The 25,673-nt window shown below is 45.4% G+C and overlaps 1 protein-coding gene across 1 annotated transcript in view; it reads right to left on the bottom strand.

Moving 5' to 3' along the window:
* Positions 1–25,673, bottom strand: part of pinx1 (PIN2 (TERF1) interacting telomerase inhibitor 1) — a 55,822-nt gene that overhangs the window by 12,970 nt on the left and 17,179 nt on the right. Inside the window, exon 6 of the mRNA XM_046299107.1 lies at positions 12,070–12,158. Within this exon, the coding sequence (XP_046155063.1) occupies positions 12,070–12,158 (89 nt within the window). The remainder of the gene's footprint in view (positions 1–12,069; positions 12,159–25,673) is intronic.

The raw sequence follows: 25,673 nt of genomic DNA on the forward strand, positions 1-25,673 counted from the left end.
CAGAAGATGGCCCTGTTTGGTAGAAGACCAAGTCCATTTTATGGCAAGAACAGATCAAATAAACAAAGGAATGACAGTCCATCATTACTTTCAGACATTACTTTTTTCCCCAACTCCTCCATCCTTCTTCCCTGTCTCCTCCCCCCGCCTCCTCCTGCCTTTTCCCCCAGCCTCCTCCTCCTGCCTTGTCCCCCAGCCTCCTCCTCCTGCCTTGTCCCCCAGCCTCCTCCTCCTGCCTTTTCCCCCAGCCTCCTCCTCCTGCCTTGTCCCCCAGCCTCCTCCTCCTGCCTTTTCCCCCAGCCTCCTCCTCCTGCCTTTTCCCCTCCTGCCTTGTCCCCCAGCCTCCTCCTCCTGCCTTTTCCCCCAGCCTCCTCCTCCTGCCTTTTCCCCCAGCCTCCTCCTCCTTCCTTGTCCCCCCGCCTCCTCCTCCTGCCTTTTCCCCCGCCTCCTCCCCCAGCCTCCTCCTCCTGCCTTTTCCCCCACCCCCTTCTCCTCCTCCTCCCCCAGCCCCCTCCTCTACCCCCCACCACCAAGACCACTACCCCCATCCTCCCGTCTCTCACCCACCCCAATGCTCCCTGTGCTTTTCAGCAGGCAAGCAGTGCCCCTGGCACACCCCCATCTCCTCTACCCCACACCACCAAGACCACTACCCCCATCCTCTCTCTTCTCTGGCCACCCCACCCTCTCCTTCTCCTCCCCCAGCCCCCTCCTCTACTCCCCACCACCAAGACCACCACCCCCATCCTCCTGTCTCTCACCCACCCTCTCCTTCTCCTCCCCCAGCCCCCTCCTCTACCCCCCACCACCAAGACCACCACCCCCATCCTCTCTCTTCTCTGTCCACCTCCCCAGCCTGGTTGATTTATTTCCCCTTCCTCTCCAGCCACTCCGCTTGTCCCCCACCCCACCTGGCCCCCACTCCGCCTGTCCCCCACCCCACCTGGCCCCCACTCCGCCTGTCCCCCACCCCGCCTGGCCCCCACCTCACCTGGCCCCCACTCCGCCTGTCCCCCACCCCACCTGGCCCCCACCCCGCCTGTCCCCCACCTGGCCCCCACTCCGCCTGTCCCCCACCCAACCTGGCCCCCACTCCGCCTGTCCCCCACCCAACCTGGCCCCCACAGCCAGTCCCCCACCCAACCTGGCCCCCAGCCAGTCCAGTCCCGGTCACTACGTAAGCGTGAAATAGCCGACGAGGCTGCAACGACTCCAGTGGCTACAGAGCCACACGGCATTAGCTGGAGTAAACCTTCCTGCCGCTGTCGTCGCCCGGCGACCGGTGAAAAATGTCCTGTGATTGGCTAATTAATCAGTCAAAAGGGGAGCGATGCGGCCTGTTACTGGTGGGACCGGAGCGGGTGCCCACAGAGGGCCTGCTGATAAATAGTCTCCCTGACGATTCATACATCAACAAAAGTTAGTCATTTTTCTAAAGCCCAAGGCTTGGCTGTGAAAGGTAGGGAAGGGAGAGGTATCGCCGCCGAATCAAACCAAACCAGTTTTCATTTCTCTCTTTCGCTCACTTTATAGATCTTTTTTTTTTTTTGATTGTGGAAAAAGGGGGCTTCTCTACTCGACAATTTTGTGTTGAAAATGTCTCACTTTTTAAAATCTTGTGTCATTTCTCTCTTTGAAGAGAGAGCACTCTCCTTTTTTTTTGCTGAGCCTAGTCTTGGAATAAAAAGCCTGCTGAATGGAAAATCTCCAGAATTTCATCTATGTGCGGGAAACCAGCCCCGTGTACTTCATGCAGATTAGGAGAGGCAGGGTAGCCTAGTGGTTAGAGCGTTGGGCCAGTAACCGAAAGGGTTGCTAGATCAAATCCCCGAGCTGACAAGGTAAAAATCTGTCGTTCTGCCCCTGAACAAGGCAGTTTAAACCACTGTTCCCAAGTAGGCCGTCATTGAAAATAGGAATTTGTTCTTCACTAGTTAAACTAATAAAAACATGTCTAGGATGTATTTAAACTACCTTTTGACTGTTGTTGATCTTCCTGCAGGTGTCTTTTTTAAATTAATTTTTATACCTTTATTTAACCAGGCTAGTCAGTTAAGAACAAATTCTTATTTTCAATGACGACCTAGGAACAGTGGGTGAACTGCCTTGTTCAGGGGCAGAACGACAGATTTGTACCTTGTCAGCTCAGGGGTTTGAACTTTCAACCTTCCGGTTACTAGTCCAACACTCTAACCACTAGGCTACCTGCCGCCCCTCCACTCTAACCACTAGGCTACCTGCCGCCCCTCCACTCTAACCACTAGGCTACCTGCCGCCCCTCCACTCTAACCACTAGGCTACCTGCCGCCCCTCCACTCTAACCACTAGGCTACCTGCCGCCCCTCCACTCTAACCACTAGGCTACCTGCCGCCCCTCCACTCTAACCACTAGGCTACCTGCCGCCCCTCCACTCTAACCACTAGGCTACCTGCCGCCCCTCCACTCTAACCACTAGGCTACCTGCCGCCCCTCCACTCTAACCACTAGGCTACCTGCCACCCCTCCACTCTAACCACTAGGCTACCTGCCGCCCATCCACTCTAACCACTAGGCTACCCTGCCGCCCCTCCACTCTAACCACTAGGCTACCCTGCCGCCCCTCCACTCTAACCACTAGGCTACCTGCCACCCCTCCACTCTAACCACTAGGCTACCTGCCGCCCCTCCACTCTAACCACTAGGCTACCCTGCCGCCCCTCCACTCTAACCACTAGGCTACCCTGCCGCCTCTACACTCTAACCACTAGGCTCCCTGCCGCCCCAGGGCTGTATTACAGACCCGTTGGTTGTTTCAGCACGGGGGGGGTAAACAGTACACCCCCATAGGGTCATGAATAACACAAAGAAACCCCACTGCTCGGTCTGAATTCATTTCAAAAACAAATGAGGGTTATAGAGTCTTGGCGCCTGCATTCCAATATTCATTCTGGCCTTGTTTTCCTCCATCAGCAAACTCCTCCAGCATTATAGGAATTGTCATCAAAAGATATATATATATATATATATATATAGCTTGTATACAGAACAGGTTAGAATTGACAGAAAGGTTGATGCCCCCCCCCCCCCCCAAAAAAAAAAAAACTAAATAAAAATCAACATTATTAGACTTTGAAATGGCGAACCCATCCATCATTTCGGACTCATCTGTATTTATATTATTTATTTATATAGAATGCCCATGGTCGATGGTATTGAATAGGTCTAGCAGTTAGTTAGTTAGTTAGTTAGTTAGTAGGCTGGCTGCGTGCATTGGCCTGGTTCTAGGGTCAACTAGGTTCCAGCCAGGCGGCCGGTACGGAGCACTTCTCTTGGGGTCGAGTCGACCTCCCTGCCCTCTCCCACTCCCACTCCCTGCTCCGCCACAAAGAGGCTCCAGCCCTGTCGCTGGTCACCTGTTGGCTGGTTATTCTGCCCACGGCCGTCCACATGAAGGATCACTGGTCAGCGTGGAGGGGAGGGGTCCCTGCTGACGTTGTCTTCAGAAAAAAGGAGGATATGGAGCGGGTGGTGTAGGGGTGTGTGAGGCAGAGCAGGTTGGGGGTTCAGGGACTACGGGCCGAGCGGGAACAGGGTACGGGGCATTTGGCAGATGCTGGGGGTGTGGCAAGCAGGGCGTCTGGGAAGGGACAGGACAGGCGGGGAAGGGACTACAGAGACGGGAAGGGAGGGCGTCTGGGAAGGGACAGGCGGACAGGCGGGGCGTCTGGGAAGGGACAGGCGGAGTCTACAGAGACGCAGGGCTTCTGGGAAGGGACAGGCGGAGTCTACAGAGACGCAGGGCTTCTGGGAAGGGACAGGCGGAGTCTACAGAGACGCAGGGCGTCTGGGAAGGGACAGGCGGAGTCTAAAGAGACGCAGGGCGTCTGGGAAGGGACAGGCGGAGTCTACAGAGACGCAGGGCGTCTGGGAAGGGACAGGCGGAGTCTACAGAGACGCAGAAGCCTTTGTCTTTTTCCTCCACTACAGTCTACAGCAGAACTACCCAGAGTCCTCCACTACAGTCTACAGCAGAACTACCCAGAGTCCTCCACTACAGTAGAAATACCCAGTCTACCACTACAGTAGAACTACCCAGAGTCTTCCACTACAGTAGAACTACCCAGAGTCCTCCATTACAGTAGAACTACCCAGAGTCTACCACTACAGTCTACAGCAGAACTACCCAGAGTCCTCCACTACAGTCTACAGCAGAACTACCCAGAGTCCTACACTACAGTCTACAGTAGAACTACCCAGAGTCTACCACTACAGTAGAACTACCCAGAGTCTACCACTACAGTAGAACTACCCAGTCTACCACTACAGTCTACAGCAGAACTACCCAGAGTTCTCGCTCTCCTAGAGATTAACGTACTTTGGTGCGAAAAGTGCAAGTCAATCCCAGAACAACCGCAAAGGACCTTGTGAAGATGCTGGAGGAAACAGGTACAAAAGTATCTATATCCACAGTAAAACGAGTCCTATTTCGACATAACATGAAAGGCCGCTCAGCAAGGAAGAAGCCACTGCTCCAAAACCGCCATAAAAAAACAGACTATGGTTTGCAACTGCACATGGGGACAAAGATTGTACTTTTTGGAGATGCTTGCAAGCCGAAGAACACCATCCCAAACGCGAAGCACGGGGGTGGGAACATCATGTTGTGGGGGTGCTTTGCTGCAGGAGGGACTGGTGCACTTCACAAACTAGATGGCATCATGAGGAGGAAAATGATGTGGATATGTTGAAGCAACATCTAAAGACAACAGTCAGGAAGTTAAAGCTTGGTCGCAAATGGGTCTTCCAAATGGACAATGACCACAAGCATGCTTCCAAAGTTGTGGCAAAATGGCTGTGCGAGCAACGAGGCCTACAAACCTGACTCAGTTACACCAGCTCTGTCAGGAAGAATGGTCCACAATTCACCCAACTTATTGTGGGAAATTTGTGGAAGGCTTCCTGAAACGTTTGACCCAAGTTAAACAATTTAAAGGCAATGTTACCAAATACTAATTGAGTGTATGTAAACTTCTGACCCACTGGGAATGTGATGAAAGAAAAAAAGCTGAAATAAATCATTCTCTCTACTATTATTCTGACATTTCACATTCTTAAAATAAAGTGATGATCCTAACTGACTAAATGATTAAATGTCAAGAATTGGGATAAACTGAGTTTAAATGTATTTCGCTAAGGTGCATGTAAACTTCCGACTTCAACTGCACACGGAAACAGGGCTGATCGTGACCGGTAGCATGAAATATAGAAATACTTCAAAATACTTCAAAGTACTTAAAAGTAATATACTAAAAACCGTCCTACCTCACTGCTACCAACACATCTTCTGGCCACTAGTGGGAGCTAAAACTTTAGACCGCTTTTATTCGACCCACAGTAACACATACAAGCCCCTCCCTCTTTCCTCGCTTCAGCAAATCTGACCAGGACTCCATTCTCCTGCTTCCTGTTTTACAAACAAAAGCTCATACAGGAAGTAGCAGTGATGCGCTCAATACGGAAGTAGTCGGACAAAGCAGACGCGAGGCCACAAGTCTGTACCGACTGGGATATTTCCTGGGTTTCATCCAATAACGAACTTCATCAATAGACGATGCCGTCCCCACAGTGACTATAAGAACGTATCCCAACCAAAAACCATGGATCACGAGCAATATCCGCACTGGGCTAAAAGCTAGCACTACTGCTTACAGGGACCGGTACTAGGGCTGACCCCAATTGGTCAATTGTATGGACACACCTACTCATTCAAGGGTTTTTCTTGCTTTCTTTCTTTTTTACTATTTTTTACTTTGTACCCTGCCTTCATGTACATATCTACCTTAAATACCTTATTATTATCTATCCTGATGTCTAGTCTCTTTACCCTGCCTTCATGTACATATCTACCTTAAATACCTTATTATTATCTATCCTGATATCTAGTCTCTTTACCCTGCCTTCATGTACATATCTACCTTAAATACCTTATTATTATCTATCCTGATGTCTAGTCTCTTTACCCTGCCTTCATGTACATATCTACCTCTAATACCTTATTATTATCTATCCTGATGTCTAGTCTCTTTACCCTGCCTTCATGTACATATCTACCTCTAATACCTTATTATTATCTATCCTGATGTCTAGTCTCTTTACCCTGCCTTCATGTACATATCTACCTTAAATACCTTATTATTATCTATCCTGATGTCTAGTCTCTTTACCCTGCCTTCATGTACATATCTACCTCACCTTATTATTATCTATCCTGATGACTAGTCACTTTACCCTGCCTTCATGTACATATCTACCTCAAATACCTTATTATTATCTATCCTGGTGCCTAGTCACTTTACCCTGCCTTCATGTACATATCTACCTCAAATACCTTATTATTATCTATCCTGATGACTAGTCACTTTACCCTGCCTTCATGTACATATCTACCTCAAATACCTCATTATTATCTATCCTGATGTCTAGTCTCTTTACCCTGCCTTCATGTACATATCTACATCTAATACCTTATTATTATCTATCCTGATGTCTAGTCTCTTTACCCTGCCTTCATGTACATATCTACCTTAAATACCTTATTATTATCTATCCTGATGCCTAGTCTCTTTACCCTGCCTTCATGTACATATCTACCTCAAATACCTCGGTAGCAGGATATATACGGTAATATTTGTGAGGGTTTATGTGAGTGTGAGTGAGGGTTTATGTGAGTGTGAGTGAGGGTTTATGCGAGTGTGAGTGAGGGTTTATGCGAGTGTGAGTGAGGGTTTATGCGAGTGTGAGTGAGGGTTTATGTGAGTGTGAGTGAGGGTTTATGTGAGTGTATGTGAGTGTGAGTGAGGGTTTATATGAGTGTGAGTGAGGGTTTGAGAGAGTGAGGGTCTAGGTGAGTGAGGGTTTATGCGAGTGTGAGTGTATGTGAGTGAGGGTTTATGTGAGTGAGGGTTTATGTGAGTGAGGGTTTAGGTGAGTGTGAATGTTTATGTGAGTGAGGGTTTAGGTGAGTGAGGGTTTAGGTGAGTGAGGGTTTATGTGAGTGAGGGTTTATGTGAGTGACAGTGAAGGTGTGTGGTCCTTCTGTAGCTCAGTTGGTAGAGCATGGCGCTTGTAACGCCAGGGTAGTGGGTTCGATCCCCGGGACCACCCATACGTAGAATGTATGCACACATGACTGTAAGTCGCTTTGGATAAAAGCGTCTGCTAAATGGCATATATTATTATATTATTTATTATGTGTCTGACTGGGTAGAGACTTGTGGATAGGCAGAGTCAGGTAAACAGTGTGTATAGTCTGTGGGAGAAGGAGCGCGACACTTCTTAGCCATTTAACGTACAGCCAGGAGGGACAGAAGCTGTTTAGGAGCCTGTTGGTCTGAGCACCAGGTCCACGTTCTGTTACTGTAGAACAGCTTACTGGATCGGGGCTGTTTGTCCCATTGGCTGTGTTAGGAATTTGTTATGTAATTGAGATGAAAATGCCCAATGCACTCTAGTTTCTGTTTGGGTTAGGAAAGCAGGCGATGCTTGTGGTGTGGACTGCATTGTTTAGCAGTCTGAGTGTGTGTGTGTGTGTGTGTGTGTATGTGTGTGTGTGTGTGTGTTTGGGCAGTGTTGTGTTTGTTGTGAAGGCCAGGAGCTCTAATTTGCTCTCAGATTGCAACTAATTGCTTAAACAAAAGGACAGCCTCTCCAAGTGTGTCCATTGACAGGGCCCTCCGAGCACCTCAGAGAACAAAAGCCTGTGACCCCCCCACCACCACCACCAGCTCTCTCGGTGGCACCCACCAAACTGAGCCAACTCTCTGACACATACAGATTAGCCCCGGGGTGAAAGAGAGAAAGAGAAAAGCGTTTGTCTCTTGGTTACTGGTCTAAAATGGAATGCAAAGAGGGTAAGGTAATTACAGACACGGAGATGCAGCCAACAGCCTAACGACGATCATCGAGATCCCATTGGTTGGTTACACACACACACACACACACACACACACACACACACACACACACACACACACACACACACACACACACACACACACACACACACACACACACACACACACACACACACACACACACACACGTCTAATCACTGCCTCTTTGATGTAATCAATCACGGAGGGCAATGTAAACACTGGGGAGTATTTTTTTTGTCTGCGCCCTTTTGTGGGGGAAAACTCATCCCGACAGGCTCCCCAGTGTCTGCGCTTAGGCCCTCCCTGGCCCACCCGTGGCTGTGCCCCTGCCCAGTCATGTGAAATCCATAGATTAGAGCCGAATGAATTTATTTCAATTGACTGATTTCCTTATATGAACTGTAACTCAGTAAAATATTTTTAAATTGTTGATTTACATACAGTACCAGTCAAAAGTTGACACACCTACTCATTCAAGGGTTTATTTATTTAAAACTATTTTCTACATTGTAGAATAATAGTGAAGACATCAACACTATGAAATAAAACATATGGAATCATGTAGTAACCAAAAAATAAGAAGTGTGAAATCAAAATATATTTAAATAAAATGTGAGATTCTTCAATGTAGCCACCCTTTGCCTTGATGACAGCTCTGCAGACTTGGAATTCTCTCAACCAGCTTCATGAGGTAGTCACCTGGAATCCATTTATGTTCATTTGTGGAATTTCTTTCCTTCTTAATGTGTTTGAGCCAATCAGTTGTTTTGTGACAAGGTAGGAGTGGTATACAGAATATACTTAGAAAGTTTATTCAAGTGCAGTCGCAAAAACCATGAAGTGCTATGATGTAACTCTCATGAGGACCGCCACAGGAAAGGAAGACCCAGAGTTACCTCTAATGCAGAGGATATCCTCTGCAGCAGAGTTACCAGCCTCAGAAATTGCAGCCCAAATAAATGCTTCCCAGAGTTCAAGTAACAGACACATCTCAACATCAACTGTTCAGAGGAGACTGTGTGAATCAGGCCTTGGTGGTCGAATTGGTCGAATTGCTGCAAAGAAACCACTACTACCAACACACCTCCAGGTTGTGTAAGGGCTATTTGACCAAGAAGGAGAGTGATGGAGTGCTGCATCAGATGACCTGGCCTCTACAATCACCTGACTTCAAACCAATTGCGATGGTTTGGGATGAAATGGAACGCAGAGTGAAGGAAATGCAGCCAACAAGTGCTCAGCATATGTGGGAACTCCTTCAAGACTGTCAGAAAATCATTCCAGGTGAAGCTGGTTGAGAGAATGCCAGAGTGTGCAAAGCTGTCATCAAGGCAAAGGGTGGCTAGTTTGAAGAATCTCAAATATATTTTGATTTATTTATTTACACTTTTTTGGTTACTACATGATTCCATATGTGTTATTCCATAGTTTTGATTTCTTCACTATTATTCTACAATGTAGAAAATAGTAAACATTTAAAATAAACCTTGAAATGCACTCGGAACCTCAAGAGTTAACCAATCCTGTCAACAGGTTAGGTAACTCAGGTGTCCCACCCTGTCAACAGGTTAGGTAACTCGGGTGTCCCATCCTGTCAACAGGTTAGGTAACTCAGGTGTCCCATCCTGTCAACAGGTTAGGTAACTCGGGTGTTCCACCCTGTCAACAGGTTAGGTAACTCAGGTGTCCCACCCTGTCAACGGGTTAGGTAACTCGGGTGTCCCACCCTGTCAACAGGTTAGGTAACTCAGGTGTCCCACCCTGTCAACAGGTTAGGTAACTCAGGTGTCCCATCCTGTCAACGGGTTAGGCAACTCAGGTGTCCCACCCTGTTAACGGGTTAGGTAACTCAGGTGTCCCAACCTGTCAACAGGTTAGGTAACTCAGGTGTCCCACCCTGTCAACGGGTTAGGTAACTCAGGTGTCCCATCCTGTCAACAGGTTAGGTAACTCAGGTGTCCCATCCTGTCAACAGGTTAGGTAACTCAGGTGTCTATACTTTAACAGCCAAAGACCTATTCTAAATTCAAATCTGCAGCTGATGGACCTCATGAGCTGGACTGGTCTGACTGGACTGACTGGTCTGACTGGTCTGACTGGACTGACTGGACTGACTGGACTGACTGGACTGACTGGACTCTGTATTTTGATATGAAATCCACATCACCCACTAAACGAACTTATCATTTTTTGCGGGTTTCAAGCTAGTAATGTATAAATATTTATCTTTAAAATGTAATTATGACATAGCCAATGAATATATAGCACCATTTTGGATTTCACCTCCCCCCCATCTCACAACCAAATGGTTTTGACCGTTTAGAAGTTTGAACGGAGTCAGGATGCCCCCCCCCCCCTGCAGTGGTTTTACCCAATCATCTTCCAGAGGACACGATCCTATTTCTCACCAGAAACGGATTCGTGGCAAAAGAAGCAAATCCCATACACCGTCCGTGTAGGTCTAACTGAAGGAGAAGGGGCGGGCGGATGGAGGGGAGGTGGTGTGCACCGGTTTCCCTGTCCTCCCACGCCAGGCCTATGAGGGATGGGCCAGCGACCCTTCTCCAGTCATCAGGGACAGACAGCTGGGCCGAGCGGCTCTGATCCATACACCCTGGCTATCGCCAGATTTATTATCAGGACAGGACAATGAGGCCACAGTCACATAATTAACCAACCTTCCCAATATTCTCCAGACATTATTGGAAAATGGCCAGTACTGCTGGCTTCTTCTTATTTATTTTAAATACAAAAAAAAAGAACTAAATTTGTCAGTCTTTCAATTGACCTGGGACCAACAGGCAAATTGGGGGAATTCAGAATAGACTGAAGGCCGTCTGCATTGACATTACATTACATTACATTTAAGTCATTTAGCAGACGCTCTTATCCAGAGCGACTTACAAATTGGTGCATTCACCTTATGACATCCAGTGGGACAGTCACTTAACAATAGTGCATCTAAAACTAGGGGGGGTGGGGTGAGAGGGATTACTTAACCTATCCTAGGTATTCCTTAAAGAGGTGGGGTTTCAGGTGTCTCCGGAAGGTGGTGATTGACTCCGCTGTCCTGAGGTTTGAGGTTGGAAATCAGAATAGACTGAAGGCCGTCTGCATTGAGGTTGGAAATCAGAATAGACTGAAGGCCGTCTGCATTGAGGTTGGAAATCAGAATAGACTGAAGGCCGTCTGCATTGAGGTTGGACTGATATAATTCAGAATAGACTGAAGGCCGTCTGCATTGAGGTTGGACTGATATAATTCAGAATAGACTGAAGGCCGTCTGCATTGAGGTTGGACTGATATAATTCAGAATAGACTGAAGGCCGTCTGCATTGAGGTTGGACTGATATAATTCAGAATAGACTGAAGGCCGTCTGCATTGAGGTTGGACTGATATAATTCAGAATAGACTGTTGCATTGAGGTTGGACTGATATAATTCAGAATAGACTGAAGGCCGTCTGCATTGAGGATGGAAATCAGAATAGACTGAAGGCCGTCTGCATTGAGGATGGACTGATATAATTCAGAATAGACTGAAGGCAGTCTGCATTGAGGTTGGAAATCAGAATAGACTGAAGGCCGTCTGCATTGAGGATGGACTGATATAAATCAGAATAGAAGACAGTTCTCATTAATTAATTAATCAACAATTAACATCATCGCTAACGGCGACACAAAGTGGAGACAAGCGCGCGCGCACGCACGCACACGCACACACACACTTATGACCTCGAGCAAAAAAATAAAAATAAAAACGTTCTGGATTCAGCGAGTCCACGTTCTGGATTCAGCGAGTCCACGTTCTGGATTCAGCGAGTCCACGTTCTGGATTCAGCGAGTCCACGTTCTGGATTCAGCGAGTCCACGTTCTGGATTCAGTGAGTCCACGTTCTCCATAAAGCAGATTTTATAGGGTCCTTATTAGCGCACTATATAGCGAATAAGTTTTCATTTAGGACGGGCCTCTACCGATCTGGCCTCGGCTCTAGGAGGGGTCACGGGACATGGGGAGGAGACGAGGGTGGTGTTGCCGGTGAGTTGTAGGGTTAGATGTAGATACGGGCTGGTTAGGGTTTCAGTCACAACGGGACATCTGTATTGCAGATGGCTTTATAACAACATGACTTATTGGGACTATATAGGGTCTTACCTCTTCCTGGGCCTCGGCTATGCGCTTCGTCCCCCTCTTCCCAAAGATACAGGCCAGGTCTGTCTGGCTGCGGCTGGACAGGTCCTTCCCTAGAAGGAGCAGGTCAGGGTTAGATACAAAGACACAGAGATACACAGAGAGACAGAGAGACCGACAGAGAGGTGTTTTATAAGGCTGAGGTATTACAGACAGAGAGAGAGAGGGGAGAGGTGTTTTATAAGGCTGAGGTATTACAGACAGAGAGAGGAGAGGTGTTTTATAAGGCTGAGGTATTACAGACAGAGAGAGGAGAGGTGTTTTATAAGGCTGAGGTATTACAGACAGAGAGAGAGGAGAGGTGTTTTATAAGGATGAGGTATTACAGACAGAGGAGAGGTGTTTTATAAGGCTGAGGTATTACATACAGAGAGAGAGGAGAGGTGTTTTATAAGGCTGAGGTATTACAGACAGAGAGAGAGGAGAGGTGTTTTATAAGGCTGAGGTATTACAGACAGAGAGGAGAGGTGTTGTATAAGGCTGAGGTATTACAGACAGAGAGGAGAGGTGTTTTATAAGGATGAGGTATTACATTAGATAGAGAGGAGAGTTGTTTTATAAGGCTGAGGTATTACAGACAGACAGAGAGGAGATGTGTTTTATAAGGATGAGGTATTACATTAGATAGAGAGGAAAGGTGTTTTATAAGGATGAGGTATTACAGACAGACAGAGGAGAGGTGTTTTATAAGGCTGGGGTATTACAGAGAGAGGAGAGGTGTTTTATAAGGATGAGGTATTACAGACAGAGAGAGGAGAGGTGTTTTATAAGGCTGAGGTATTACAGACAGAGGAGAGGTGTTTTATAAGGCTGGGGTATTACAGAGAGAGGAGAGGTGTTTTATAAGGATGAGGTATTACAGACAGAGAGAGGTGTTTTATAAGGCTGAGGTATTACAGACAGAGGAGAGGTGTTTTATAAGGCTGAGGTATTACAGACAGAGGAGAGGTGTTTTATAAGGCTGAGGTATTACAGACAGAGGAGAGGTGTTTTATAAGGCTGAGGTATTACAGACAGAGGAGAGGTGTTTTATAAGGCTGAGGTATTACAGACAGAGAGAGGAGAGGTGTTTTATAAGGATGAGGTATTACAGACAGAGGAGAGGTGTTTTATAAGGCTGAGGTATTACAGACAGAGGAGAGGTGTTTTATAAGGCTGGGGTATTACAGACAGAGGAGAGGTGTTTTATAAGGATGAGGTATTACAGACAGAGAGAGGAGAGGTGTTTTATAAGGATGAGGTATTACAGACAGAGAGCGGAGAGGTGTTTTATAAGGCTGAGGTATTACAGACAGAGGAGAGGAGAGGTGTTTTATAAGGCTGAGGTATTACAGACAGAGAGAGGTGTTGTATAAGGCTGAGGTATTACAGACAGAGAGGTTTTATACATTTCATATGCATATACGTCTACCAGGGCCATTATTCTAGATACTTAGTCTGACTTCTGACTCCCTTCTCTCCAAAGTGTCTTGTTTTGCTAAAGGCGTTTGAGAAAAACACAAGTCAAATATAGATGCTACAGGCTGCATTCTCCTTGATAAGGCCAGATCCTTTCCTGTTGTCAGGAAAACACGGACGACATTCCTCCTCCTCCCCCCCCCCTTTACCTCACCTGGCTTGGGAGCGTCGTCTGTCGTCACTCAGTACCTACTTCCTGTTTTCTCTCCTCTAGCCTCCATCTGACACCCTACTTCCTACATAGTGCACATAACCCATAGGGGATCTTGTCAAAACAAGTGCACTACGTAGAGAATAGTGTGCCATTTTCATTTTCGTAGCCACTCTTACGTCAAATCAGGAGCTACTTCCTATTTTCTGTCTGGTCCATCTGGCATGTCCATTTACACGACCCTACCTAATAACACCAGACCCTAATCTCTCCACCAGGCCCCCGGACGCTCCCAAATGGCACCCTAACCTCTGCATAGTGCACTATAGAGTCAAAAGAAGTACACTATGTAGAGAATAGGCTAGCATTTGGAATATAAACCCCGTTTACTCTCCTAATATAGCCGCGAGTGGGAAGGCCGTGCTCCTGATGGATAAAAGCAGGGAGATGGATAGGATGAGGACAGATTGGGAATGCGTCCACAGTAGTACCACGTTACAAATATATCGTGCACTACTTTTCATCAGAGCAGAACCATTATTAATCAGTGCACTACAAAAGGAATAGGGTGTCATTTTGGACATAGCATGGGATGCTCTCCCATAGCGCCCCCCCCCCGACAGCCCGTTGCTGTTGTTGACCTTTCACCCCAGTTCTTAAAGAAGAAACTCATTAACCCTCAGACAGAGATGGAAGAACGATCACACAATTCTTCCAACATGCTGTTGTTTCCTCCTCAGTCCTCAGGACAACCTCGTTGACCCCAGATGTACCATCAGAGTTTACCCTCCTCTTCCTCCTCCTCCTCCTGTCTGATGAACAGTTTAACCAGTTGTTCCACGCTTGGCAACGATTTAATTTAACCAATTAAGAATTGAGGCTGTGTTACCTAACCACTTGTTAGTTGGCTCAATCCATGAGTGCCCGCACACACACACACACACACACACACACACACACACACACACACACACACACACACACACACACACACACACACACACACACACACACACACACACACACACACACACACACACACACACACACACACACACACAAGCTTAACAGCAGCTAGAATGTGCAGCAGGAATGTTGACCCGAGTGTGTTGCCATGGCCACCTGAGGGACGCTCTCCTGTCACTGGCTGGACCACATGCTCCTCCTACAAAACACCCCCTCTCTGAAACGTGATAAGTCCATTCCGAAACTGCCTGCTTGAATTTATGCTTGATGGGTATGTTACTGGCTGCATCAAGCTGTCTCACTACAGAAACAGGAGATGGACTAGTGTCCTGTCCAAGGGGTGTCCTGGTACATCAAGCTGTCTCACTACAGAAACAGGAGATGGACTAGTGTCCTGTCCAAGGGGTGTCCTGGTACATCAAGCTGTCTCACTACAGAAACAGGATACAGACTAGTGTCCTGTCCAGGGGGTGTCCTGGTACATCAAGCTGTCTCACTACAGAAACAGGAGACAGACTAGTGTCCTGTCCAGGGGGTGTCCTGTACATCAAGCTGTTTCACTACAGAAACAGGAGACAGACTAGTGTCCTGTCCAGGGGGTGTCCTGGTACATCAAGCTGTCTCACTACAGAAACAGGAGACAAACTAGTGTCCTGTCCAGGGGGTGTCCTGGTACATCAAGCTGTCTCACTACAGAAACAGGAGACAGACTAGCGTCCTGTCCAGGGGGTGTCCTGTACATCAAGCTGCCTCACTACAGACACAGGAGATTGGCTCATATGGGCTGCTGTGGCTCAGACAAGGCTACTAGGGGTTGGGGACAGAGCTGGACCAATCACAGACATAGCTTGCACCAAATGGCACGCAAATACCTATTTAGTGCAGTACTTTGACAAGGGCCAAGAAAGAATATGGTGCTATTTGGGATGCTCAGTCAGTTTGGATCGCCACGACGATCGCCACGACGATCCAGACATCGAGCCACACCTCTTTGCATGTTACCGGTTTCTCCTTGCCTGTGGAAGCGTCCTCTTGTCAGGGGTTTGAAGCATTGCCAGCTTAATGTTAAGGCTAGGTAATGGATTAGGAAGACTTGAGCTGTTTATATCTGAAGTTGAAAAGGTTGCTGCTTCCTTCCTGCCTGCCTTCCTTCCTTCCTGTCTGCCTTCCTTCCTGTCTGCCTTCCTTCCTTCCTGTCTGCCTTCCTTCCTTCCTTCCTGTCTGCCTTCCTTCCTTCCTTCCTGTCTGCATTCCTTCCTTCCTTCCTGTCTGCATTCCTTCCTTCCTTCCTTCCTGTCTGCCTTCCTTCCTGCCTTCCTTCCTGCCCACCTTCATGTCTGTCTGTCCGTCCGCCTGTCTGTCTGTCCGTCCGCCTTCATGTCTGTCTGTCCGTCCGCCTTCATGTCTGTCTGCCTTCATGTCTGTCAGGTGCTACATCCTGTCTGTCAGGTGCTACATCCTGTCTGTCAGGTGCTACATCCTGTCTGTCAGGTGCTACATCTACAGTAACAGGTCTTCTATGGAAGTATTCATTGGGCAAATGGCACTCTATTCCCTATATAGAGCACTACATTTGACATGAGCCCTATTCCCTGTATAGAGCACTACATGACCCCTATTCCCTGTATAGAGCACTACATTTGACCAGGGCCCTATTCCCTGTATAGAGCACTACATTTGACATGAGCCCTATGGGATTTCAGGACCCCTATGGTGACGGACTGGTCGTTGAACGGAGAGACGGATTGGTCGGGGCGTTGAACGGAGAGACGGATTGGTCGGGGCGTTGAACGGAGAGACTGATTGGTCGGGGCGTTGAACGGAGAGACGGATTGGTCGGGGCGTTGAACGGAGAGACGGACTGGTCGGGGCGTTGAACAGAGACGGACTGGTTTTTTACAATGGAAAGCTATGTAATTCCAGCTCCCAGACTGCAATTCCTAAGGCTTCCACTAGATGTCAACAGTATTTGTTCATTGTTTCAGGCTTGTTTCTTCAAAAATGAGTTTTGAAGATGTTTTGGTACAAAGACTCTCGGTTGAGAATCAGTCTGCTGGCGCGCAGTGAAGAGGACATGCGCTTACTAATTTTACTTTTCTATTGAACATACTTCTTTCCGTATGAAATATTATAGTTAATTTACATTTTTAGGATACCTGAGGATTAGATAGAAACGTAGTTTGACTTGTTTGAACAAAGTTTAGCAGTAGCTTTTCTGATTCCTTTGTCTGCATGTTGAACGAGTGGATTACTCAAATCGATGGCGCCAAGTAAACTTTTTGGGATATAAAGAAGGATTTTATCTAACAAAACAACCATTCATGTTGTAGCTGGGATCCTTTGGATTGCAAACAAAGTGATTTATTTAAATCGCCATTTGTGATTTTATGAAGCCTGTGCTGGTTGAAAAATACGTTGATGTGGAGCGCCGTCCTCAAATAAAGGTTAAACAAAGTGATTTATTTAAATCCTCAAATAAAAGGTTAAATAAAAATGAAATATAAAAAAATCCAAAAAACAGTCCATAATAAATTGCTATCTGGGTCAGTTGGGCATCATTTGAAAGCTTGTTCCACTGCCAACATGACTAGCGAAGTTATAAAATACGATAGTGTTCGGATTTCACAATACAATTCTGGGAAACATCAATTGCGATGCGCATAGAAAGGTCCAGGTCAATTAAACGTATTTATAAAGCCCTTCTTCTTACATCAGCCGATGTCACAAAGTGCTGTACAGAAACCCAGCCTAAAACCCCCAAACAGCAAGCAATGCAGATGTAGAAGCACGGTGGCTAGGAAAAACTCCCTAGAAAGGCCAGAACCTAGGAAGAAACCTAGAGAGGAACCAGGCTAGGAGGTGTAGAAGCACAGTGGCTAGGAAAAACTCCCTAGAAAGACCAAAACCTAGGAAGAAACCTAGAGAGGAACCAGGCTAGGAGGTGTAGAAGCACAGTGGCTAGGAAAAACTCCCTAGAAAGACCAAAACTTAGGAAGAAACCTAGAGAGGAACCAGGCTAGGAGGTGTAGAAGCACAGTGGCTAGGAAAAACTCCCTAGAAAGGCCAGAACCTAGGAAGAAACCTAGAGAGGAACCAGGCTAGGAGGTGTAGAAGCACAGTGGCTAGGAAAAACTCCCTAGAAAGGCCAGAACCTAGGAAGAAACCTAGAGAGGAACCAGGCTAGGAGGTGTAGAAGCACGGTGGCTAGGGATAAAATAAAAAAATAAAAAATCCCTACAAAAGCTGTAAGTTAGGAAGAAACCTAGAGAGGAACCAGGCTCTGAGGGACGGCCAATCCTCCTCTGGCATTCAGGTGTGTGTGTGTGTGTGTGGTGCTACAAATGTTCTTTTTTTGTGGTCCTTCTGTAGCTCAGTTGGTAGAGCATGGCGCTTGTAACGCCAGGGTAGTGGGTTCGATCCCCGGGACCACCCATACGTAGAATGTATGCACACATGACTGTAAGTCGCTTTGGATAAAAGCGTCTGCTAAATGGCATATATTATTATTATTATTATTATATTATTCTTCACAGTAGACAAACAGGCTCATTCTGCTCAGTATGATGCTCCGTCATCCATGTTTTATGATATGGAAATGTGAAGTGCACATTTGAACGGGTGTTTGGCTTGTTTGTATGACATCACCGCACTATTTACTACAATCTTCAAAGTCTAAATCTTTCACAATACACTTAGTCCTATTCAATTTACAGCATTTTCCTCATTTAGTCAACAATTATTTTTTTGTTGCAAAAATTCTGATCAAATACTTATGTCATGCAATAAAATGCTAATTAAATATGCAAATGAATAAATTTTTGTTTTAGATTCCGTATCTCACAGTTGAAGTGTGCCTTTGATAAAACATTACAGACCTCTACATGCTTTGTAAGTAGGAAAACCTGCAAATTCAGCAGTGTATCAAATACTTGTTTTCCCCACGGTATTTGGCTGCCAAAACTGCACATTCTGGCTTTTCACCCAATAAATATTTGATTTTTTCTTCATCTTTTATAGTTTCAAATTCTTTGTATTGAATTATAATTTTGGGAAATAAATATTCTCTTCGGTCTGAGTATTTGTCACAGTGTAATAGAAAATGCAGCTCTGTCTCTACCTCTCCCCTGGTGCAGAGTGAACACAGCCTGTCCTCTCTGGGCAGCCAGGTTTGTCTGTGACGACCGGTCTCTATAGCCAGCCTGTCCTCTCTGGGCAGCCAGGTTTGTCTGTGACGACCGGTCTCTATAGCCAGACTGTCCTCTCTGGGCAGCCAGGTTTGTCTGTGACGACCGGTCTCTATAGCCAGACTGTCCTCTCTGGGCAGCCAGGTTTGTCTGTGACGACCGGTCTCTATAGCCAGACTGTCCTCCCTGGGTAGCCAGGTTTGTCTGTGACGACCAGTCTCTATAGCCAGACTGTCCTCCCTGGGTAGCCAGGTTTGTCTGTGACGACCGGTCTCTATAGCCAGACTGTCCTCCCTGGGTAGCCAGGTTTGTCTGTGACGACCAGTCTCTATAGCCAGACTGTCCTCCCTGGGTAGCCAGGTTTGTCTGTGACGACCGGTCTCTATAGCCAGACTGTCCTCCCTGGGTAGCCAGGTTTGTCTGTGATGACCGGTCTCTATAGCCAGACTGTCCTCTCTGAGTCTGTACCAAGTCAGTGTTTTCCTCAGTTTTCTATCAGTCACAGTGGTCAGATAGTCTGCCACCATGTACTGTCTGTTTAGAGACAAATAGCATTGAAGTTTACTTTGATTTTTTGTGGTCTCTCTCATCACCATACTTGTGCAGATATATGCATTGTGATTCTCATGGTTCTATATGCATTGTGATTCTCATGATTCTATATGCATTGTGATTCTCATGATTCTATATATATTGTGATTCTCATGATTCTATATGCATTGTGATTCTCATGATTCTATATGCATTGTGATTCTTGTGATTCTCATGATTCTATATGCATTGTGATTCTCATGATTCTATATGCATTGTGATTCTCATGATTCTATATGCATTGTGATTCTATATGCATTGTGATTCTCATGGTTCTATATGCATTGTGATTCTCATGGTTCTATATGCATTGTGATTCTTGTGATTCTCATGATTCTATATGCATTGTGATTCTATATGCATTGTGATTCTCATGATTCTATATGCATTGTGATTCTCATGATTCTATATGCATTGTGATTCTATATGCATTGTGATTCTCATGATTCTATATGTAGTGTGATTCTTGTGATTCTATATGCATTGTGATTCTCATGATTCTATATGTAGTGTGATTCTATATGCATTGTGATTCTATATGCATTGTGATTCTATATGCATTGTGATTCTCATGATTCTATATGCATTGTGATTCTATATGCATTGTGATTCTATATGATTCTATATGCATTGTGATTCTATATGCATTGTGATTCTCATGATTCTATATGCATTGTGATTCTATATGCATTGTGATTCTATATGATTCTATATGCATTGTGATTCTATATGCATTGTGATTCTCATGATTCTATATGCATTGTGATTCTATATGCATTGTGATTCTATATGATTCTATATGCATTGTGATTCTCATGATTCTATATGTAGTGTGATTCTCATGATTCTATATGCATTGTGATTCTCATGATTCCATATGCATTGTGATTCTCATGATTCTATATGCATTGTGATTCTATATGCATTGTGATTCTCATGATTCTATATGTAGTGTGATTCTCGTGATTCTATGTGTAGTGTGATTCTATATGCATTGTGATTTTCATGATTCTATATACATTGTGATTCTCATGATTCTATATGCATTGTGATTCTCGTGATTCTATATGCATTGTGATTCTATATGCAGTGTGATTCTCGTGATTCTATATGCATTGTGATTATTGTGATTCTATATGCAGTGTGATTCTTGTGATTCTATATGCAGTGTGATTCTCGTGATTCTATATGCAGTGTGATTCTCGTGATTCTATATGCAGTGTGATTCTATATGCATTGTGATTCTATATGCAGTGTGATTCTCGTGATTCTATATGCATTGTGATTATTGTGATTCTATATGCAGTGTGATTCTTGTGATTCTATATGCAGTGTGATTCTCGTGATTTTATATGCAGTGTGATTCTCGTGTTTCAATATGCATTGTGATTCTATATGCAGTGTGATTCTCGTGATTCTATATGCAGTGTGATTATTGTGATTCTATATGCAGTGTGATTCTTGTGATTCTATATGCAGTGTGATTCTCGTGATTCTATATGCAGTGTGATTCTATATGCATTGTGATTCTATATGCATTGTGATTCTCATGATTCTATATGCATTGTGATTCTATATGATTCTATATGCATTGTGATTCTATATGCATTGTGATTCTCATGATTCTATATGTAGTGTGATTCTCATGATTCTATATGCATTGTGATTCTCATGATTCTATATGCATTGTGATTCTCATGATTCCATATGCATTGTGATTCTATATGCAGTGTGATTCTCATGATTCTATATGCATTGTGATTCTCATGATTCCATATGCATTGTGATTCTCGTGATTCTATATGCAGTGTGATTCTCGTGATTCTATATGCATTGTGATTCTTGTGATTCTATATGCAGTGTGATTCTCGTGATTCTATATGCATTGTGATTATTGTGATTCTATATGCATTGTGATTATTGTGATTCTATATGCAGTGTGATTCTATATGCAGTGTGATTCTCGTGATTCAATATGCATTGTGATTCTATATGCAGTGTGATTATTGTGATTCTATATGCAGTGTGATTCTTGTGATTCTATATGCAGTGTGATTCTCGTGATTCTATATGCAGTGTGATTCTCGTGATTCTATATGTAGAGTGATTCTATATGTAGTGTGATTCTCGTGATTCTATATGTAGTGTGATTCTCATGATTCTATATGCATTGTGATTCTTGTGATTCTATATGCAGTGTGATTCTCGTGATTCTATATGTAGTGTGATTCTCGTGATTCTATATGCATTGTGATTCTTGTGATTCTATATGCAGTGTGATTATTGTGATTCTATATGCAGTGTGATTCTCGTGATTCTATATGCAGTGTGAATCTATTTGCAGTGTGATTCTTGTGATTCTATATGCAGTGTGATTCTCATGATTCTATATGCAGTGTGATTCTCGTGATTCTATATGTAGTGTGATTCTCGTGATTCTATATGCAGTGTGATTCTATATGCAGTGTGATTCTCGTGATTCTATATGAATTTTTTTTACATTTTTTTTATTTTACCTTTATTTAACCAGGCAAGTCAGTTAAGAACAAATTCTTATTTTCAATGACGGCCTGGGAACAGTGGGTTAACTGCCTGTTCAGGGGCAGAACGACAGATTTGTACCTTGTCAGCTCGGGGGTTTGAACTCGCAACCTTCCGGTTACTAGTCCAACGCTCTAACCACTAGGCTACCCTGCCGCCCCATTGTGATTCTTGTGATTCTATATGCAGTGTGATTCTCGTGATTCTATATGCAGTGTGATTCTCGTGATTCTATATGCAGTGTGATTCTCGTGATTCTATATGCAGTGTGATTCTCGTGATTCTATATGCAGTGTGATTCTCGTGATTCTATATGCAGTGTGATTCTCGTGATTCTATATGCAGTGTGATTCTCGTGATTCTATATGCAGTGTGATTCTCGTGATTCTATATGCAGTGTGATTCTCGTGATTCTATATGCAGTGTGATTCTCGTGATTCTATATGCATTGTGATTCTCGTGATTCTATATGCAGTGTGATTCTCGTGATTCTATATGCAGTGTGATTCTCGTGATTCTATATGCAGTGTGATTCTCGTGATTCTATATGCAGTGTGATTCTCGTGATTCTATATGCAGTGTGATTCTCGTGATTCTATATGCAGTGTGATTCTCGTGATTCTATATGCAGTGTGATTCTCGTGATTTTATATGCAGTGTGATTCTCGTGATTCTATATGCAGTGTGATTCTCGTGATTCTATATGCAGTGTGATTCTCGTGATTCTATATGCAGTGTGATTCTCGTGATTCTATATGCAGTGTGATTCTCGTGATTCTATATGCAGTGTGATTCTCGTGATTCTATATGCAGTGTGATTCTCGTGATTCTATATGCAGTGTGATTCTCGTGATTTTATATGCAGTGTGATTCTCGTGATTCTATATGCAGTGTGATTCTCGTGATTCTATATGCAGTGTGATTCTCGTGATTTTATATGCAGTGTGATTCTCGTGATTCTATATGCAGTGTGATTCTCGTGATTCTATATGCAGTGTGATTCTCGTGATTCTATATGCAGTGTGATTCTCGTGATTCTATATGCATTGTGATTCTCGTGATTCTATATGCAGTGTGATTCTATATGCAGTGTGATTCTATATGCAGTGTGATTCTCGTGATTCTATATGCAGTGTGATTCTCGTGATTCTATATGCAGTGTGATTCTCGTGATTCTATATGCAGTGTGATTCTCGTGATTCTATATGCAGTGTGATTCTCGTGATTCTATATGCATTGTGATTCTCGTGATTCTATATGCATTGTGATTCGTTACTGTGATTTAAAATTTGATGTTGGAAACATATTGTTCACATTCATGGAGAGAAAAAAAGACCTGAAAACATGTTGACTATTTAAAAAGATGGAGAACAATCTATGGGATGAAAAATACCAGCAGGTACATCTGAACTAGCGCTTGCTAACGCTGCCTACAGTAGCAAAACTTATCTTGCTGGTCTGTTGTTGATGCCCTGTCCTGGCTGAGCTGGGCTGGATTGTCCTAGCCGGACTGCTCTCCCTCACGGTTTAACCCAGTGTTCAGGATCGATGGCCTTCGTTTCATTTGTGGGGAAAGGTACCGGTGCGTCTCTGCTATATCAACCCAGCCTCTACTCACATCCAGGCACAGTGTATCTGAGCCCACAGGCTACGGAGAGATTCTTTATGACTCCACTCCCTGGCTTCAAAAAGCTGTCTCTCCGGTCTGTTGTTATTGATGTCTTGTCCCTGTTCGGGATTGATGACCTTCGTTAGCGGAGAAAGGCAGCGGCCACTCCTCTCCTCTGCCCAGACCCAGGCTCTCTGCTGCACAGGCCATTTAGGACACACTCCAGCTCCAGGCCTAGTGTGTCCGACTCCACAGCATAAACCAGTAACCCACTTTTATCATTTGTCCAACCATTTATCAGCTGTCAGGCTGTGGAGGTGACTGATATAAGAGTGTAACTGCAGTACTGACCTCACTTTGCTTGGCTTCACCTGGCCTGGCTTCACCTGGCTTCACCTGAACTGGCCTGGCTTCACCTGAACTGGCTTGGCTTCACCTGAACTGGCCTGGCTTCACCTGAACTGGCCTGGCTTCACCTGAACTGGCCTGGCTTCACCTGGCTTCACCTGAACTGGCCTGGCTTCACCTGGCTTCACCTGAACTGGCCTGGCTTCACCTGGCTTCACCTGAACTGGCCTGGCTTCACCTGGCTTCACCTGAACTGGCCTGGCTTCACCTGGCTTCACCTGAACTGGCCTGGCTTCACCTGAACTGGCCTGGCTTCACCTGAACTGGCTTGGCTTCACCTGAACTGGCTTGGCTTCACCTGAACTGGCCTGGCTTCACCTGAACTGGCCTGGCTTCACCTGAACTGGCCTGGCTTCACCTGAACTGGCCTGGCTTCACCTGAACTGGCCTGGCTTCACCTGAACTGGCTTGGCTTTACCTGAACTGGCCTGGCTTCACCTGGCTTCACCTGGTTTCACCTGGCTTCACCTGAACTGGCCTGGCTTCACCTGGCTTCACCTGAACTGGCCTGGCTTCACCTGGCTTCACCTGAACTGGCCTGGCTTCACCTGGCTTCACTTGAACTGGCCTGGCTTCACCTGGCTTCACTTGAACTGGCCTGGCTTCACCTGGCTTCACCTGAACTGGCCTGGCTTCACCTGGCTTCACCTGAACTGGTCTGGCTTTACCTGGCTTCACCTGAACTGGCCTGGCTTCACCTGAACTGGCCTGGCTTTACCTGGCTTCACCTGAACTGGCCTGGCTTTACCTGGCTTCACCTGAACTGGCCTGGCTTTACCTGGCCTGGCTTGGCTTCACCTGAACTGGCCTGGCTTTACCTGGCCTGGCTTGGCTTCACCTGAACTGGCCTGGCTTCACCTGAACTGGCCTGGCTTGGCTTGGCTTTACCTGGCCTGGCTTCACCTGGCCTGGCCTGGCTAAACCTGGCCTGGCCTGGCTAAACCTGGCCTGGCCTGGCTTCACCTGACCTGGCCTGGCTGCGTAGTTGACAGACACACAGTGTTGTAGTGGAGGCTATACGCTGTATACCCACGTATCCTCCTTAAACCCCACGGATGCGTAGCGAAGTAGTGTGTCCAATAATAATGTTTATAAATAATCCACTATGAAAACCAAAATGGTCCAAACCTCATGTCTCTATCATTATCCATTCAAAAGGTATTGGAGTTTAACCCTTGTAGGAATTAGAATTAGGAAAACTAAAATCAATGGAGGCCAGAGGATTTTTAATTTAATTATTAAAACATTTTTAAAAAAAATTAAAAATAGGAAACCAATTAGTTTTCAAGCACTTTCATTTCCATGATTGTCGACTCATGTTCTCATGCCTCTCGTCCCTCTGAAGAAGACAAATGGTGAGCAATATGTTTGGAACATCGAATCGCAAAACATATCGTATCGCCAAGTATCGTGAGCTCCCTGAAAATTCCCAGCCCTTCTGGATTCTGTGGATCAATAATTATATTAAAGGAATCCTGTCTTCATGTTAAAATGTGACAACACCTGGGCTCCATCCTAAATGACACCCTATTCCCCATGTAAGGTGTTAGCGGGACTAAGATGCCATTTGGGAGGTAACCTAGTGGTGAGAGCATAGAGCTAGTAAACCGCAAGGTTGCTGGATCGAATCCCCGAGCTGACAAGGTACAAATCTGTCGTT

The sequence above is a fragment of the Oncorhynchus gorbuscha genome, linkage group LG14 (genome assembly GCF_021184085.1).
Source record: "Oncorhynchus gorbuscha isolate QuinsamMale2020 ecotype Even-year linkage group LG14, OgorEven_v1.0, whole genome shotgun sequence".
Lineage (NCBI taxonomy): Eukaryota > Metazoa > Chordata > Actinopteri > Salmoniformes > Salmonidae > Oncorhynchus > Oncorhynchus gorbuscha.